At 36.6% G+C, this 16,799-nt stretch overlaps 1 protein-coding gene across 1 annotated transcript in view; it reads left to right on the top strand.

The window, feature by feature from the left end:
* LOC111871287 (melatonin receptor type 1A) overlaps nt 1-7,469 on the top strand; it is a 52,114-nt gene extending 44,645 nt beyond the window's left edge. The window contains exons 2-3 of the mRNA XM_023864289.2: nt 382-580; nt 3,391-7,469. Of these exons, the coding sequence (XP_023720057.1) occupies nt 388-580; nt 3,391-4,352 (1,155 nt within the window). The 5' untranslated portion in view covers nt 382-387 and the 3' untranslated portion in view covers nt 4,353-7,469. The remainder of the gene's footprint in view (nt 1-381; nt 581-3,390) is intronic.
* The last annotated feature ends 9,330 nt before the right edge of the window (nt 7,470-16,799 follow it).

Genomic DNA, 16,799 nt, shown 5'->3' with positions numbered 1-16,799 from the left:
GAATTACTCGTTAAGCGAGGTTCCACTGCATAATACTGCGCATACTACGTACACCTGAGTAAAAAGTATGTAAATTTTCTGTTCCTGTCTTCTACCACGGATGTGATACAAGAACCTCAAAGGTAATATGAAATTGTCCGCTCACTCTTGCAAATACATATATACGGTAGTGATTCTGTTAAAGCAATGTACAAGTATTGTGGTCGAGTCTTCGGGTGCGATTAGAATCCTAGTTAGATTTAAGAGCGAAATTTTACTCAGCATCGACGTGGTTGATGGCAAAGAAAATTTAAACAAATCCGGACTTTTTATATTTACCCAGTTATTTGGTACAACCTTTCTCTGTGTTGTAACCTGAATCTCATGCGAATCATGTTTCAGGAAGCCATGTCTGGGAACGCGAGCGCCCCGAACGGGGACGACGCCAACCTGCAAGAGTCAGTTTCCCCAGTGACGCTGAGCGCCGATTGGAGCAGAGTGGCGCGTCTGCTGCTGATAGCTAGTCTCGCCGTCATCGGCAGTGTGGGCAACATTTTCATGATCAGTTCCGTAATGATTGAGGATCACCTTAAGAAGCGAGGTAGGAATTGAACATTCGTAAGTTTACCATAACTGGGCGCCTTACCTAAAATAATCGCCGATGATAAACGTTAAATTGTATCACACATAAACCAAGTTTGTTTGCAAATATTCGTTTTAACAACGTGTAATGTGGAGAGATCGCAATGTTTCAGAGAAATATATCGATTCCATGTTCAGGGTCAAAGTTTTAGCCAAGCAAGAAAGAGCAGAATGTTCCCTTGCATCTTCTTTACCTTGTTGATGTCCTTTTCTAGGAGAAATACGGTCTAAAAATTTCTAACTTGGAGGGATTAATGCACATTCCAGACACCCGCCCTTTGAAATCAGCAGGGCATTTGAAATGTTAATGCAGGAGTCGTATGTGTAGCAGACCGTCTTGTTCAATATAGAGCCATCTCTTGTTAGAAGATACAACTTTTTTTACGAGCAGATCAAATAAGAATAACGGATATTTTACATAAAGGCCTACATGTTTTTCTGTAAGCATCTCGGACGTAACTCGCTAATTATTTATCCGAGCGAAGAATGTTTCGAAGAGAAGTTGTAGATACACATATTTGACGCTGATATTCTCGTTGCCAGGTCTTGAGGTTTCTGAGACAGTTAAACCGAAGGAGTTTTTATTCTCTCGTCACATTTACCGAGTATATTGTGTTAGATTTTGTACTAAAGGTACTTGATCGTCCGCCACGCTTGTTTTGCACCATTTATAAGAGTGCATAAATAATGTTCACCAGTGTCTAGATAATAACGGAGTAAACGCGCAAGAATTGCTATCCTGTGCGTGTATTTCATAACTTATTTTCTTAAGTGTATAAATTTTGCTTTAAACTTACTGTGAGTTAATATCGGAACAATACGAACCGAAACGGACTTGGTCCATGGTCTCCATATGTTTATTTTATGCACTTCGAACAAATAACGCACAAAAAGAAAGACGGACACGAAAAGAAATAGGTAAAAAGAACTGTTGAAATTGATAGTGAAGGCACTCCACTTAGGTACTAGCCAGAAAACCGCATGGTCCAGAAAATATATTACAATCTGGTGCTTGGGCCCATAGATCTTAACGCAACTGAAATATTTGCGTGGTCCAGAAATTGCAGTAGAATCGGTGACTTGGGTCTGTAATTCTTGACGCAGCTGAAAGAAATAGGTAAAAAGAACTGTTGAAATTGATAGTGAAGACACTCCACTTAGGTACTAGCCAGAAAACCGCATGGCCCAGAAAATATATTACAATCTGGTGCTTGGGCCCATAGATCTTAACGCAACTGAAATATTTGCGTGGTCCAGAAATTGCAGTAGAATCGGTGACTTGGGTCTGTAATTCTTGACGCAGCTGAAATAACTCTCGCCAAGGCAGTAACGGATGCTGCATGTGAACAGTTGTTGCCGCCGGAAAGTTATCGGCAGTTGCTTGGATTTTAATAACGGAATAGTAGTGTAACCTACGCTCCTTCCATTTCGGATATTGCTGTAGTGAAGAGGGTTAGCTATTGATTTTCGTAAGTTTGCAACATCATGCAAATTGCTGTCTGTACGTTTACTACAACCTATCGTGAGATGGGACCAAACGCAATGGCACCACTGCCGATTGTGTTCATTAGGTCCCAGATTCTGAATCTCCAAGCGCAGTGCAGCTACCGTGACAGACCCTTAGTTTCCTTCAGTTCCTTCTTTTCTTTGAGCCCTACCTCAAATTTCTATTCCTGCTAAGGCCAAGATGTTTATCTTCTCCACAACGTTCAGAACGGCTCTGGAGCCCACCGAGTCTCCTATGTAGCATATGACAGTGTTTGATGTATGATGTTAGTTGAAATCTGCTGGAAATGGTGGAATTATACACTGGTGAAAATATTTTACTGTTGCCTTGGCGCGACAAGATCCATGACACCTTACTCATCACAAAATTGAATGAATTTATGAAACTCACCATGCGCCTAAAAGGGATTTAATTAGGGGCCAGAAAAATATAACATCTTGTGAAAGTGGCATGGATTCGAATTCTTTGGACATTATTCACCTGTTCTAATCTTGTAAGTGGGACAGAGAAATGATAAAAAAAAATGTGTTTGCTTGCATCACTTTGATGCAGACAAAGTATATAAGCTGTCCAATTTTCAAGGCTGGAAAATATATCCACATTTTGTGTTCTAAATAATGTGGAAGGAAAATTATAAAGAATTAAACAAAGCTGTCATTTTTTAGAAGCTAATATTCTATCAGCTATTCGAAAATTTCCACACTTTTTATGAAATCCAAAGGTTCATCATCATGTTCATATCACACTGCCACTGGACGCTATCTCGATCTAGACCTCCTGCTTATTTAAAGTGTATTTTAATATCGTATTAACTCTTCTTAGGTTTCTGCAGAAGCCTCTTCCCTTCAAGTTTTCAAACTGAAATTCCATGTACATTTCTCTTCTCTCCCATCCAGGCTACATCCCCATTCAAATCACTCCTTGATTCCATCATCTCAACATATGTAGGAAAATATACAAATTATGAATTTTCTCACAGGCCAATTTTAATGTCTCTTAGGTCCATATATTCTTCACAGTGCTCAAAAATATGGAAGGACAAATGGCCAGAAAAACAGTACCACCAGTACATGCAGTCTTGTCTTCCATGCTATGCAAAAGAACGTATACCAATGATAAGATACTTCCTTAAAATATTCGAAACCATTCTGATTCATTGACACCAATTACTACACAATGCTTACAGATTTAAATACCCATATATATTTTTAGTATATATAGTGTACTTTCACTATAAATTGGACCAAGCACTTGTGTTTCAGGAAATGTCTTCATTGTGAATGTGGCATTGGCTGATCTGCTGATCACAGGGTTGGTGTTCCCAGCATCTACAGTAGTATTGCTTGCTGGTCTGAAGGATGCTCCTGGTGTGTGCAACTTCCAGTGGTTCCTGGCTATCTTGTGCTGCCTGGTAACACTCCTGACATTGGCAGCCACAGCTGCTGAAAATTATGCACGTCTCTGCTTGTCACAGGATTGCTATGAAATGCTCACTTCCACGAGAATCACCATAGTCGTTCTTACAATCTGGCTGCTAAGTGGGTTAACTGTCACCTTACAATTTGTGTACAATGTGGGACCTGGTTATTGCACCCGGCGTCGACTCACAGGAGATGTTCTCCCTTATTATGTCATTGTGGGTGCCTTCTTTGTATTCCTGCCTGCTTCCCTTACATTTGCTTGCTATCTCCATATTACTCTCCGCATCCGAGTGGCCAAGTCAAGGCCCAGCTTCAAACCGCCCATGTCATTTAGTTGGGACTATGCTCTCATGAAGACAAATATGTACAGTTTTGTGTTGTTTGTGGTGTTTTGGCTCCCATTTGGTATTACTTTAGGTATAGGGTCTGTGCATACCATTCCAGGCAGACTGTTCTACAACTTGGCATGGTTTGCGCTCAGTAAGTCCTGCATCAACAATTTTCTGTACTGCCTAACTAACCGTCACTTTCGAAATGCGTACGTTAATTTATTCCACTATTGTTGTTGCAAGACAACAGTGTCCTTTTCAAGACGGCCCCGAGGAGCTTCAGAAGTTTTGTCACAAGCCACAAGGCCAACAGGAGATGTGCGTGTGCATATCATCCCTGGTTATAACATGTACTCTTACACAAGTCCACAACGTGCACGTGAGGTGTGCAAAACAGCCACCCTCAAGCGTTCAGCAGGTTCCTGTCGGCCAAGTACAAGCCGTCCAAACGGCCGTGATGTGTATGAATTGTGATGAGCCAGCTGCTATACTGTAATTCACCATGCAGAATATGTCAGCTAGGTTTTGGCATCCCCTGATACAGTGCATTAAGATATGTCTCCCACTGCAACATTTCATGCATATGAAAGTATATCAAGCAGTAAATTAACCCATCATAATCCTAAAAGTACTTATGCCAGTGTGAGGAACACAATACAGAAATTAACTATTCCAAGTTACTCAGGATTGTCAATAAATAAGATACATATTCAAAATCAGACACGATTAGATCGTTGTCTAAAATTCTCTGAGCTTTACAAAGTGAAAATAACACACTGTTCTTCAGTACATGGACTTTCAATTGCAGTTTCATAATGTATTCTTATATAATTTTCTAAATAAAACATATTTTAATAATTAATTTTTTAAAACAAACATTTTAATATTTAATATTTTATTATTCGAATTTTCACAAGGCAATCTTAGATCAAAGAAACACTTTTCTTGATAGTATTTATGTGTGACTGTTCCCTAGGGACTAAATGTTGCAATTCCTATAGAAGGCATTGCTGCATTTTTCAGACAACTAATGTAACCATAAGTCAATTCTAAAAGGTTCTGACAATGGTGTGTAACACTTTGGATCACTGAGTTTTTGGACTTGTCAGCAGCCATTTGGCATTCTAATGAACACAGCATTTTAGAAACTGGACTTGTTTCCATCTTCAGATGAAAGGGTGGGAGGCACCAATACTGTTGGATCTCTTAGGAAGAGCTAACTTCAATCACTGGATTTCAGTCAGCCCTTTCTAACGGACCCAACCCTGTTATCTGAGGATGGAAGCAGATCCAATTTCTAAAACGTCGTATTTTTTAGAATACTGCAGGATGGACGAAGTCCAAAATCTCAGTAATGTCAGGTAATGTAGTAGTAGCTTTCCTTGTATGGAAGTTTTGCCATAAGCCAGCTCCAGTGTGTGTACATTCATGTAAACGCTGGGTATGATTCTTCAGGTTGAAGGCACCCTAGAGATAATATTTTTTTAAAAAATGAAACTTAGGAAGACAGTCAATCTATCACCCAGCATACCTAAGTATTTTTTTCTACCAGAAATGCTTTGAACAAGACATATGCTATCTGTTGCCAAATGTATGGCGTTATACATCACAAGCATCCATGTCTCAACTATGGAACTTCAAAATGTGACAACTGCTGGCATATTCCACATTACTAAGCAAAGAGTGGATAAACAATGAAACTGCATATTCTGTAGTAAGTGATTTATTGTACAGTTGGTAACTCTGATATCTTTGATCCCTGTAACGACGACATTCAGTTAAATTAACTTTAAAAAAACGAGACAGAATTTTGTAATTTATTTCCATTTTACATTTTATATTTTATGATCAAGTAAAAAATGCAACATACGCTGTATACTTTGAAGGTTAGCAACATAAACAACAGTACTAACTATTCTGAATGATTATTATGATGAACTGAAATAGTGCCAATGACTCTCAAGAATATTTCGACAATTATGCATCATCCTTGGTCAGATATATTTATTTGGCAATAAAATCAAGAATTTTGAAACAACATTGCCTGTTTCACAAGATTATGCCTCTTCACTATGAACTTGCATAACCTGAGTACTTAGGAAGCAGTTTTCTAAATATAGTGCAGCAGTATTGCATGAGAGGAAGAAGCTATAGAAAAGCATTTTAACCAATACTTTGTCCAATGTAAAAGCACAGTAAAACTTCCATATCAAGAACTCCAAGGAAACTGAATTTTTGGATGGCGTTCTAAAAGTGGTCTTCAGATAGATGCTTAGACATATGTAAATGCATAAATTCCATCCTGCAAGAAAAACACACACTCAAAAATCAACACCACAGATTACATAAGGTATAGCAAGACTTGTGTTATGAAGTAAAAGGATGAAGAAAGGAGGAAAGAAATGACTAGCATACTCGTAAATTGTTAAAGGGAACAAGGATCCATCCAGTTACAATTTAGTACTACTATTGTGGCTAAATGTACAAATATTCGGTTTTCTTCTGTATATTTGGTTGCAAAGAATTTAAAAGTATACAGAAATGTAGGTATTTATACAAAATATTTTCATACAGATATTCATAGGTTGTGTATATGAAACAAGTGTATAATGAGAGTGCTACATTAGTCGAAGTATTTGGATAATAAAATAAAAAAGTAGTTGGTCTCAAGATAATATGAGGACAGTGTATTGTCAATATATTTTAGTTTGAAGTTTTCACAGGCTCTAGCCATGAGAAGATGTTCATCTTTGGCTGGGAAACTGAGTCACTACTTTTAACTGTGTTGTTATTACCATTGTATTTTTAATTTATGAGTTAACTTAATAAAACCATCTAATACACCCATATATTTCAGTTGATGTAATAAAATGTATACTTTATCCTACAAGTTTCAAGAGAGTTCTAACAGCATCAGGGGTGATTAGTAATGAATAAATGCTATTAGGTCTACATTCTGTCACTTCAAAATATTAAAATACAATAAAATCTTGTGACTTTTTTAGTAGTTTTCAATGCATGATTCTTGAAGGTAAATGAAAATCAATTGATTAATAATATGATATCATCTCTGGTTGTAATATATGTTTGAAGTATGTAGAAAGGGTTACATACATGTATGTTATTATTTTCATGTCCCTAGCATTGTATTGTCTACTATTTGCTGCCCTGAAACATAGTAGTGTTCTTGCTGTACCATGAGATTTACTGATCTAGAATACAGTAGTTTGGTTTAAGTAATATTCATAGTCACTTCTCAGGTATATTTTATACTTTTCAGGTTAATACAGAAGGTAAATTTCCTGGAAAAGGCATAGAACAAGGTGGTACAGTGAAATAGGTACATTTCACAACACCCTGGTTTTATGCTTTATTGAAACTGGAACTAATGGGTGAAAAATAAAGCAATGTATAGACTGAAGAGCAGATGAAGTGAGATATCTGGAGGAAATTTGTCCCAGAAAGCCCTCCCATAAGAAAAGAGTGACAGATGAACATCAGTCTGTAGTTGTGATACCATTTGAGCATGCACAATTGTTGTATACTTGTAATCTCTGTAAATGCCTATATTAAAATTAATTTTGTATTGTATATATGTGTGTGCAGTTTACTGTCCATTGTCCCAGAACTTGTAGAGTGAACTCCAGTCCCTGTAGGCTGTTCTCTTAATAATTTGAGTTATGTCAAGATTATGATTTTAATTCTCCTCCTAAATAAGACTTGTATGGAAAGTTCAAGTTATCAAACTAACATTTTGAAAAAACCAGCTTGATAAAATTTCCAATTGCAGATGCTTTGGTGGGGCTAGTAGTGTGCTGTCAGACCACTAAAATTAGAAGAACGTAAAAAAGTGTTTTCTCTGTTCAGTAAAAGCTCTAATGTTTCCCTGGGAATTAGCTGTACACATAGTCCAGCTTATATCACATCACATGCAAATAACAATGTTGTTGAAGCACTTCTAAACCCCTTACTATTATACCACACCATTTCTTAGCTCCGTATGTGTCAGATGAGGAAGTGGATAAATTCACAGCTTGATTATAGGGCCATAATTGTGTGAAAACAGAGATAATATTGTAGTTAGTACTGACAGGTTATGCAGTTATTTTTCCACATAGCCTGACCTGCAGACTGGCATTCATTATTGACAGTTTTACCTAACCTATGCAACTGGATAGCTCATTCATTTCAAATTGAAACTCAAAAGTGATTAACAATCACAATTCATTAGTAATTTGGCGTCAGAAACAAAAATATTCTAAAGCACAAGCATGAAAATGTACTACAAAATGTAAAATTTACATAATATTACCCTACTAGAATCCCTCTTGAAAAGGGGATCAGCAAGAACCCAGAGTAAGAATTATCATGAGAATATGAAGAATTAAAATATAAATGACTTTGTAAGATAAAATTCTTATATTATGAGTTTCACTTATGAGTATATGAAAGAACCAAGTAAGATTTCAATGCAGTTCAATCCTGTCAGTACTACTGAAATACAAAAGAACATGACTGAAATAGGTGGGAATGAATGGCTATTTCAAGGTGAAAACAGTAGGTGTAAAATAATACCAGATGAAATTAGAGAATAACTATGTATGATGAACTGGAAAGGATTTCAGATCCAGCTGGTGTCGCATATTTCAAGGGATTACCGAAGTATTTGCATGGAGGGCCTGAGAAAAACACATGAAACCTTCTGGTCCTTAAAACTTATGCATCAATTGAAACACGAGGAAGACAATTAATGAAGACATATAATCAACATATATTTGTGCTTTGCTACTATATCCAAACCATATTAAAGGAATTCTTATGAAATTAAAATAAAACCAAAGTGACAGAGAGCACTGCTATCATTAAGGAGGCAAACATTCCTAGCTGACATGTTCACAATTAATGTAAGGAACTTTCTGTACTGATAGTGATGTTTTGCTTGGTGGTTCTTCCATATGAGAATCATTGGGTAATGCCTGCAGTGTATTAATGTGTAAACATGAAACTACAAGAAAAAATAAGGGGGGGGGGACCCATGGAATCATTATTAGCATATCAATTTGTCAGCGTAAGTCCTGCCTAGTTGTCCACATAGTTATCACCAGCCAAAAGCATTTATCTAGCTATGAAACTGTCTCTTAAACACACCAGATTTGAACATTATATTGATACAAAACAGACTGATGTTGGTTATAGTATGTGGCTGATTCACTCTATACAATATATTACAACAATTAAATGGCTGTGCAATTTCAAAAAATGTCAGAAGATATATGTTTATTTTAGACATGTCTGTGGAAATTTCAAAGATCTTCCTTCTGTTAGTACTCAGTTTATTATTCTATAACACAAAGTGGCCCAAAGGTGGGTTAACCTAAAACATTCTCTTGTATTAATGGGAATGTTCAGATTTAAACTGCCAGTAAATTTATAGGACAGTAACACAGCACTGTGAGTTGTGCATTGAACATGGTGGACCTCACTGCGAACAGTTTCTGTAAATACAGTAAATAATAAAGAAATTTCTTTCACATTTTAGTGTACATTTTACTAACCAGTTAACTGACTTTTGGGCCTTCCTTGATATCTGACAACAAAAGTGAAGCATTACAGGGCTGTAACGTGGAAGCAGTGATATATACAGAATTCAAAACACATGACTGGCTAGTGACTGTCACTGTTTTCTGATATACTGACTAGTAAAACAGCAAGTTTCCTAAGAGCTGATCCCTTCTTTGTCTCATATTTGCAGTAGTGGTTGTAACATGGTATAAGGTAAAACAAAGGGATACTATTAAATTCTAATATGGAAGTTTATCTAGATATGAATGCATATCAAAGTATATGTACATGTCTTACCACTACAATACATGTCAAAATTATAATGTATACAAGGCTACATACTGTCATCTGGAAATAACTGGAAGAAATCAAAATTAAAATCATGCAAATTTTGAGGATCCTTGCTACTGTTCAGTTCAAAATATTTTATTTTCTGTCTCCTCTATAAAAATCTGAAGGTTATAATACAAATTTTCATTTCATGCATCCTGTTGTGTTACAATATACAACCTCTTTATTAACCGTCACAACACAACAAATATCAAGGTCAATGCCCTGCTACGGCTCTGCTACATGTTTCGGCTATCAATAGCCATCACCAGGCAAATACATGGTTAAACATATATACACCACTGAACTGCAGTACTATTAAACTGGATACAATACTATTAATCATATAAAACACTTGACGTAAAAAATACAAATAATCAGATTATATAAAACAGAAGTTATATTCTAAAACAAGAATATATTTTTAATTGATGTTGTTTACATTCCCTACAGTATGGACAATACTTTGTAAGATGAGGCACCGACTAAACAATTAATATTAACATCTACATCACGAGCCTCCTATACAATCTTACATACAAAAAGAAAAAATATAGAATATTCCAATTTGTTCATGAGAACGTATGAAATTACAAAAGCAACAACTGATTCGATGTTATAAAACATCAATTAAAATTTGATTCTTGTTTTACAATATAACTTCGGTTTTATATAATCTGATTATTTGAATGTTTTAAGTCAAGTGTTTTATATGATTAATAGTATTGTATCCAGTTTAATAGTACTGCAGTTCAGTGGTGTATATATGTTTAACCATGTATTTGCCTGATGATGGCTATTGATAGCCGAAACATGTAGCAGAGCTGTAGGGGGGCATTCACCTTGATATATGTCGTGTTGTGACGGTTAATAAAGAGGTTGTGTATAACACAAAACTAATTTTATCACATTGTTCATGTGAGTATTATATTTTGTGTCTTGCTCACCTAAGAGGAATGGCGAATAAAGATGATTGGGAACAAAGTGCTGAGGAGAATATTACAACCTGAGAGAGGATAATTAAGGGAATGTAGAATGTTATTCAATGAATATTTTCTTCTTCTGTTCTTTTGGGTGAATGTTGGTATACTATCTTATAATTAGAATGGTCACTTCCTCATACATGCTTACTGACCTATCACTCACAACTTGCCCTCAAGTTTCTCATGTAATTCTATGAGTCCATTACTCAACTCTTGGAAAATATATATATATAAAATTGGGTTTACAGGACTGTCTACACAACAATAATAGCCATAAACAAAATCAGTACTAACATATCAACGTAAGGCCACGTCATACCTCAAGCGGCTAGTCACTGGCTTCCCACCGCGGCAGCCCAGGTTCGATCCCGAGTCTGGTCATGTGGGATTTGTGGTGGACAAAGTGGCACTGGGGCAGGTTTTCTCTGAGTACTTCGCGTTCCCCTGCTAATCTTCATTCCACCAATTGCTCCACAATCACCCTCACCTATCATCTGGGGCTGGTACAATACGCCAGAAATGGCCGCAGTACAAGGGACTTAGTCCCACCCCACTACCAATAAAAAAACATAACATTTGTTTAATAAGCAAAGGCATTCGCTATATGTTTCGACCTTCACAGGGTCATCATTAGGCAAATCTACAAGAATTCGATCTTAATTCTCAAATTGTGTTTCTTAATATGGGTCCATATTATTACAATATTTTATCATTGGATTGTGAATACGACCTTTTTGTTAAAATATAATCTAACAAATGCACACAAATATAATCCAGCATATATGTAGTTTTAACTGGGCTTAAGAATTTAAAACTAATATATATAGTTTGGATTTTAATATTAATATCATTATTAATGCAGTTTTAGCCTTAAAAACAAAGTTTAAATACTCAAATTTTACTTTGATATTAAGAATTGGTTTTAAATAAGCTTAAAAACTAGAAGTCCTTTGGTTCATCGTTTTTTTGTGGTTGTAGTTATTAGGTGTTGAGGCATAGGTCGACACAACATGAGGGGGCCCTTCTCAGAACTTCTGTCATGTTGGTTTACTTTTAATCATCATGTAATGGTCTCCTAAATGTTTTTCTTTGTGTTACTCCCAGCTAGTTTTGTTTCCATGAGGAGAATTTATAATGCTTGTATGTTATGTTGTACGTTGCAGCTCTGCGTAAACTGCAGACTCTTTTAACACCTAATAACTATGACCACAATAAAAATATAACGAACCAAAAAAGTATAGTTTTTAAGCTTATTTAAAATCAATTATGAAATCAAAGTATAATCTGAGTAATTAATTTGTAATTTTCTTATGACTAGAACTATATTAATAATAATAATCATCATCATCAGTAATCTGTCAAGACGACAGGTCCACAGTCTCTTTCAAAACAATTCCTCCAATTAATGCGATCTAGAGCTTTCTCCTTCAAATGACAGTATCCTCTTCTGTCCCCAAGGTCATCCAGCATCTTCTTATGTCTTCTTCCTCGTCTTCTTGTCACTTCTATCCGCCCATCTATCTTTCCTTCGATAGCTTCTTTTAGAAGGCAGTTTCTGCGTAAAACATGACCAATCCAATTAGCCTTCCGTTTTCTTATTTCATGTAGGATATTCCTCTGCTCACTGACTCTAATTAACACTTCTTCATTTCTCACATAATCGGTCCAACTGATCTTCTCCATTCTTCTCCAACACCACATTTTGAAACTTTCCAGATGTTTCTGATCTACTGCCCTAAGTGTCCATGTTTCAGCCCCATACAGAGCTATGCTCCAAATGTAGCATTTCACTAGTTTCTTCCTCAAATTTAAGTCCAATTTGCTGGTAAAAAGATTCTTCTTCTTGCTAAATGCAGCTTTTGCCATGGCAATCCTGGATTTAATTTCACAAGTACACCTTCCATCATCTGTTAACAAGCTACCCAAATATTTAAAACATTTCACATTCTCCACTTGTTTTTGGTCTATCTTTATTGTGACTGGGGTTGGTTGTCTCGAAATTTTCATTACTTTTGTTTTCTCCACATTCATTTCCATGCCATAGCACCTTCCAATTTCAATTAGTCTATCAATCATGCCCTGTAGCACAGTTTCTTCCTTAGCCATTAACACAAGGTCATCTGCATATTTCACAGTTTGAATAATTTGCCCTCCTACTTTGAAGTCACCGAGCCCATCCAGAGCTTCCTTGGTAAGGCATTCGCTGTACAAGTTGAACAGAATTGGTGATAAACAGCATCCTTGTCGAACTCCTCTTCCAATCTGCACACTTCCTGTCTCCCCCCTGTCCAGTCGTACTCTAACTTTCTGATCCATGTACAATTTGCTAATCAATCTTCTTTCATGCCAATCGATACCTGTTTCTTTCAGGATCTGCATTAATTTGGTCCAGTTTACCCGGTCAAATGCCTTCTGCCAGTCTATGAAGCAAACACACAGTTCTTCATCTATCTCCAAAGTTCGTTCCGCTATAATTCTCATCATCCCAATTGCATCCCTGGTTCCTTTTCCTCTTCTAAATCCAAACTGATCTTCTCCAAGTACATCCTCTATTTTCCTTTCAATTCTTCTTTTAAGTATCTTTGCTATTATCTTTGCTGTATGTGCAATAAGACTTATTGTGCGATGGTCGCTGCATTTTGTAGCTTTTGTCTTTTTCTTTAAGGCAATCATTGTAACTTCTGTAAAGTCCTTGGGCCACTCTCCACTTTCATATATGGTGTTCATTAGTTTTGTCAGTGTTTTCAAACCACCTTCTCCCAGTAACTTGAGCACATCTCCAGGTACATCATCATCTCCTGTAGCCTTTCCCTTCCTCATTTCCTTGATAGCTTTTTCCACCTCACTTTGTAAAATATATGGTCCTTTCTCGTCTGTATCTACTTCTTCTTCCGGTTCAACTTCTAAGGTTTCTGGCCGATTAGGTCGATCATATAGTTCTGAAATATAATTTTCCCAAATTTTCAGCACTTGCCTCTGATCTACTATTCTATTCCCCTGGGAGTCTTCGATGCCAACATTTTGAATCCCATGATTCTCTTTCCATCCTAGTTCTTTTGTCTTCATGTACATCAAATCATAACGGCCTGTTCTTTGAAATTCCATAATCTCATTACATATCTTCTCAAGATATTCCTTTTTGGCCCTGTCCGTGGCTCTTTTCAATTCATTCCTCAGTCTCCTGTATTTCCTCCTGCCTTCTTCATTGTTGACATTCTTCCATTTTCTTCGCTCCTCCATTTTACTCATCATCTCCTGTGTAACCCATGGTTTTCTTGCTATCTTCTCAACTTTACCTACCAAATCACTGGTAGTATCTAACATGCATTCTTTTATATCGTTCCACTGCGCTTCAGCATTTCCGCTTTCACCTTCAATTGCACCGAGTTTCTCTTCTAGATTAATAATAATATTAATATTAAAATCCAAACTACATATATTAGTTTTAAATTCTTAAGCCTAATTAAGAACTATCGTATGCTAGATTATATTTGTGTGTATTTGTCAGGTTATATTTTAACTAAAGGTTTGTATTCGCTATCAAAGGGTAACGTGTTTATCCCACCGTTGCCAACTAGTGTAATGTGTTTATCCCACTTCTGCCGTTCAGATTGTTAACTGGTTTATTTAACGACCTACAAGTCTCGGCTACAATTAATTATAACACTGTTACGGGTTTCCACAATTTACAAACCCTACACACAAATCTCTTCACTCTATCCTCAGTAGTCTACACGTATTCACAGTACGAAACGGGAACTATTCCAGTGTCACTGTATTACACACTCCCAATTACTTTCTCAGTTATCACAAACTATCACTGATTATCACACATGTGTCCGGTTCTTCTTTCCGTGACTGCTGCTATACTCCAATTGTCTTCGTTGACAGTGTCGTTCTCTTATAAACCCTCAGCCGGACAACGGGAAGTGCCTTGCTTCCTTGTTGCCTAGTCGCCGTGTTTACAGGTGTTACTGGCAACACTGTCAGGAGTTGTTTACGGCTGCATAGCAACCACAGCATCCCTTGGTCACGTCACCACTGGTGGGGTAGGGGAAGGAGTGTTGACTTGCCTGTTACCCTAGTAACAACAGTGCTCCGATGCCACCACGTCACCACTGGGGAGGGAGGGGTTGTCCTCCATAGCGCAACATGTCATAATATTATAATAATATGGATCCATATTTATAAACACAATTCAAGAACTGAGATTGAATTCTTATATATTTGCCTGATGATGTCCTTATGAAGGTCGAAACATGTATTGAACGGCTCTGCCTAATAAACGAATGCTGATATGTTAGTATCAATTTTGTTTGTGAATATGACTGTTGTGTAAACAGTCGTATTAATGCTGTTGTATGACAACAGGATGCATACCATAAAGATTATATATATATTAATATTAGCCTAAGAAATGAGCATCTTATATGATACAGATTCAGAATTGCCAGATGAGCTTCAAGGTTCTCATGGAAGTGAATATTAAGGTTACAGTCACCTGGGATGTGATTCACTGCAATTTGGTAGGTAGTTATCTAGTCTGAAGGTTCCACTGAAACATTGTACCTGTCTATCAGACTACATAGCATGACATACCAGAAGACCATAGTGTCGTAAGAGTCCATAGGTCTACACTGAAATCTGTGGCGACCAACACATAGAACTCTACAACTGTAAGGTACATCAGGTCTGCCACTAAGGAGTTCTGTTCAAAAGTAGAGTGAATATACATAGTGGCCCAAGAGTCATTTAACCCAAAACATTCGATCATATTAATAGACATTTTCAGATTTAATCCTGCCTGTTAATTTATAGTATGGTATAACAGCACTGTGAGTTGTGCACTGAACAAGGAAGATATCATTTCAAACAGTTTTCTTTTGTAAATTCACTAAATAATAAAGAAATTTCTAGTATATTTTATTGCACATTTTACTAACAAGTTAACCAACTCTGGGGCCACTCTGTATATATGTACAGCCAGACTCGATTATGATGACATCCAAGGAAATGGAGAAAGTACATCTTTATAAACGAGTGTCATACTAAACAGTGAGGGGGCACGCAGTAGCGTAGTTGGTTGAGGCACTATGTTACAAGCCGGAAGGTCGTGGGTTCAAGTCCCAATGAGGTCATTGGATTTTTTTCAATTGGCCTAATCCTTCCAGCCGCACTATGGCCCTGGGGTACACTCAGCCTCTAACAGAAACGAGTACCAGGAATTAATTAAATAATTTTCCTGGGGAGTAAAGCAATTTTAACTCTGGTTGTTCTATAATTACCTGTTTACAATGCATGATAATAGCATATTTGAGTTTGTGCAAAGAAACAAGCCAGATACTGTTATTACCACTGACCAAAACAGCCGATGTAACATCATGCATCTGAAACTGTAAGAATTTGATGGAGTCTTACTATTGATGTAGAGTACACCCTATTTAATTTATAATTCTTAGAATGTAACATGCATTTCTTTCCATAACAAGAACATTACAAATGGAAGAATCTCTATATAAGGATTTGACATCCAGAATGTGGAAGATCTCTTTCAGGGTACTAATGTCTTGTAGACATTGTATAAAAAGCTGTGCATATTATTGAATGTTTGAAAGAAATCAAAATCATTAAGCATGGATTCATATTAATGAAATCTGTCTATAATACATGGTGATTATCAGAAAAACCAGACGTCATCCAACACAACTTTTCTGCTGTTACTTGCTCAGTGTCTTGCATCATATTATAACATATTTATAAACAGAGGAATATTTCATAATCAGTATAAGTGTTTTTATTAACTGATCATCAAATATTATCATATCAAAGAGAATGAGATTGGCCAGACATGCAGCATACATGGAGAAATTATGAAATGCATATAATATTTTAGTCAGAAAATCTGAATGGAAGAGCCCGCTTTAGGGACTTCAGCAATGATGAGAGGGTAATATTAATATGGATTTTAAAGAAATACAATGTGAGGGTGTAGACCTGATTCGATTGGCTCAGGAAAGGACCAGAGAGAGACCATTCTGAACATGTT

This window comes from Cryptotermes secundus, unplaced genomic scaffold (assembly GCF_002891405.2).
Source record: "Cryptotermes secundus unplaced genomic scaffold, Csec_1.0 scaffold825, whole genome shotgun sequence".
NCBI classification, from domain to species: domain Eukaryota; kingdom Metazoa; phylum Arthropoda; class Insecta; order Blattodea; family Kalotermitidae; genus Cryptotermes; species Cryptotermes secundus.
This window is presented reverse-complemented; position numbering and strand designations above follow the sequence as displayed.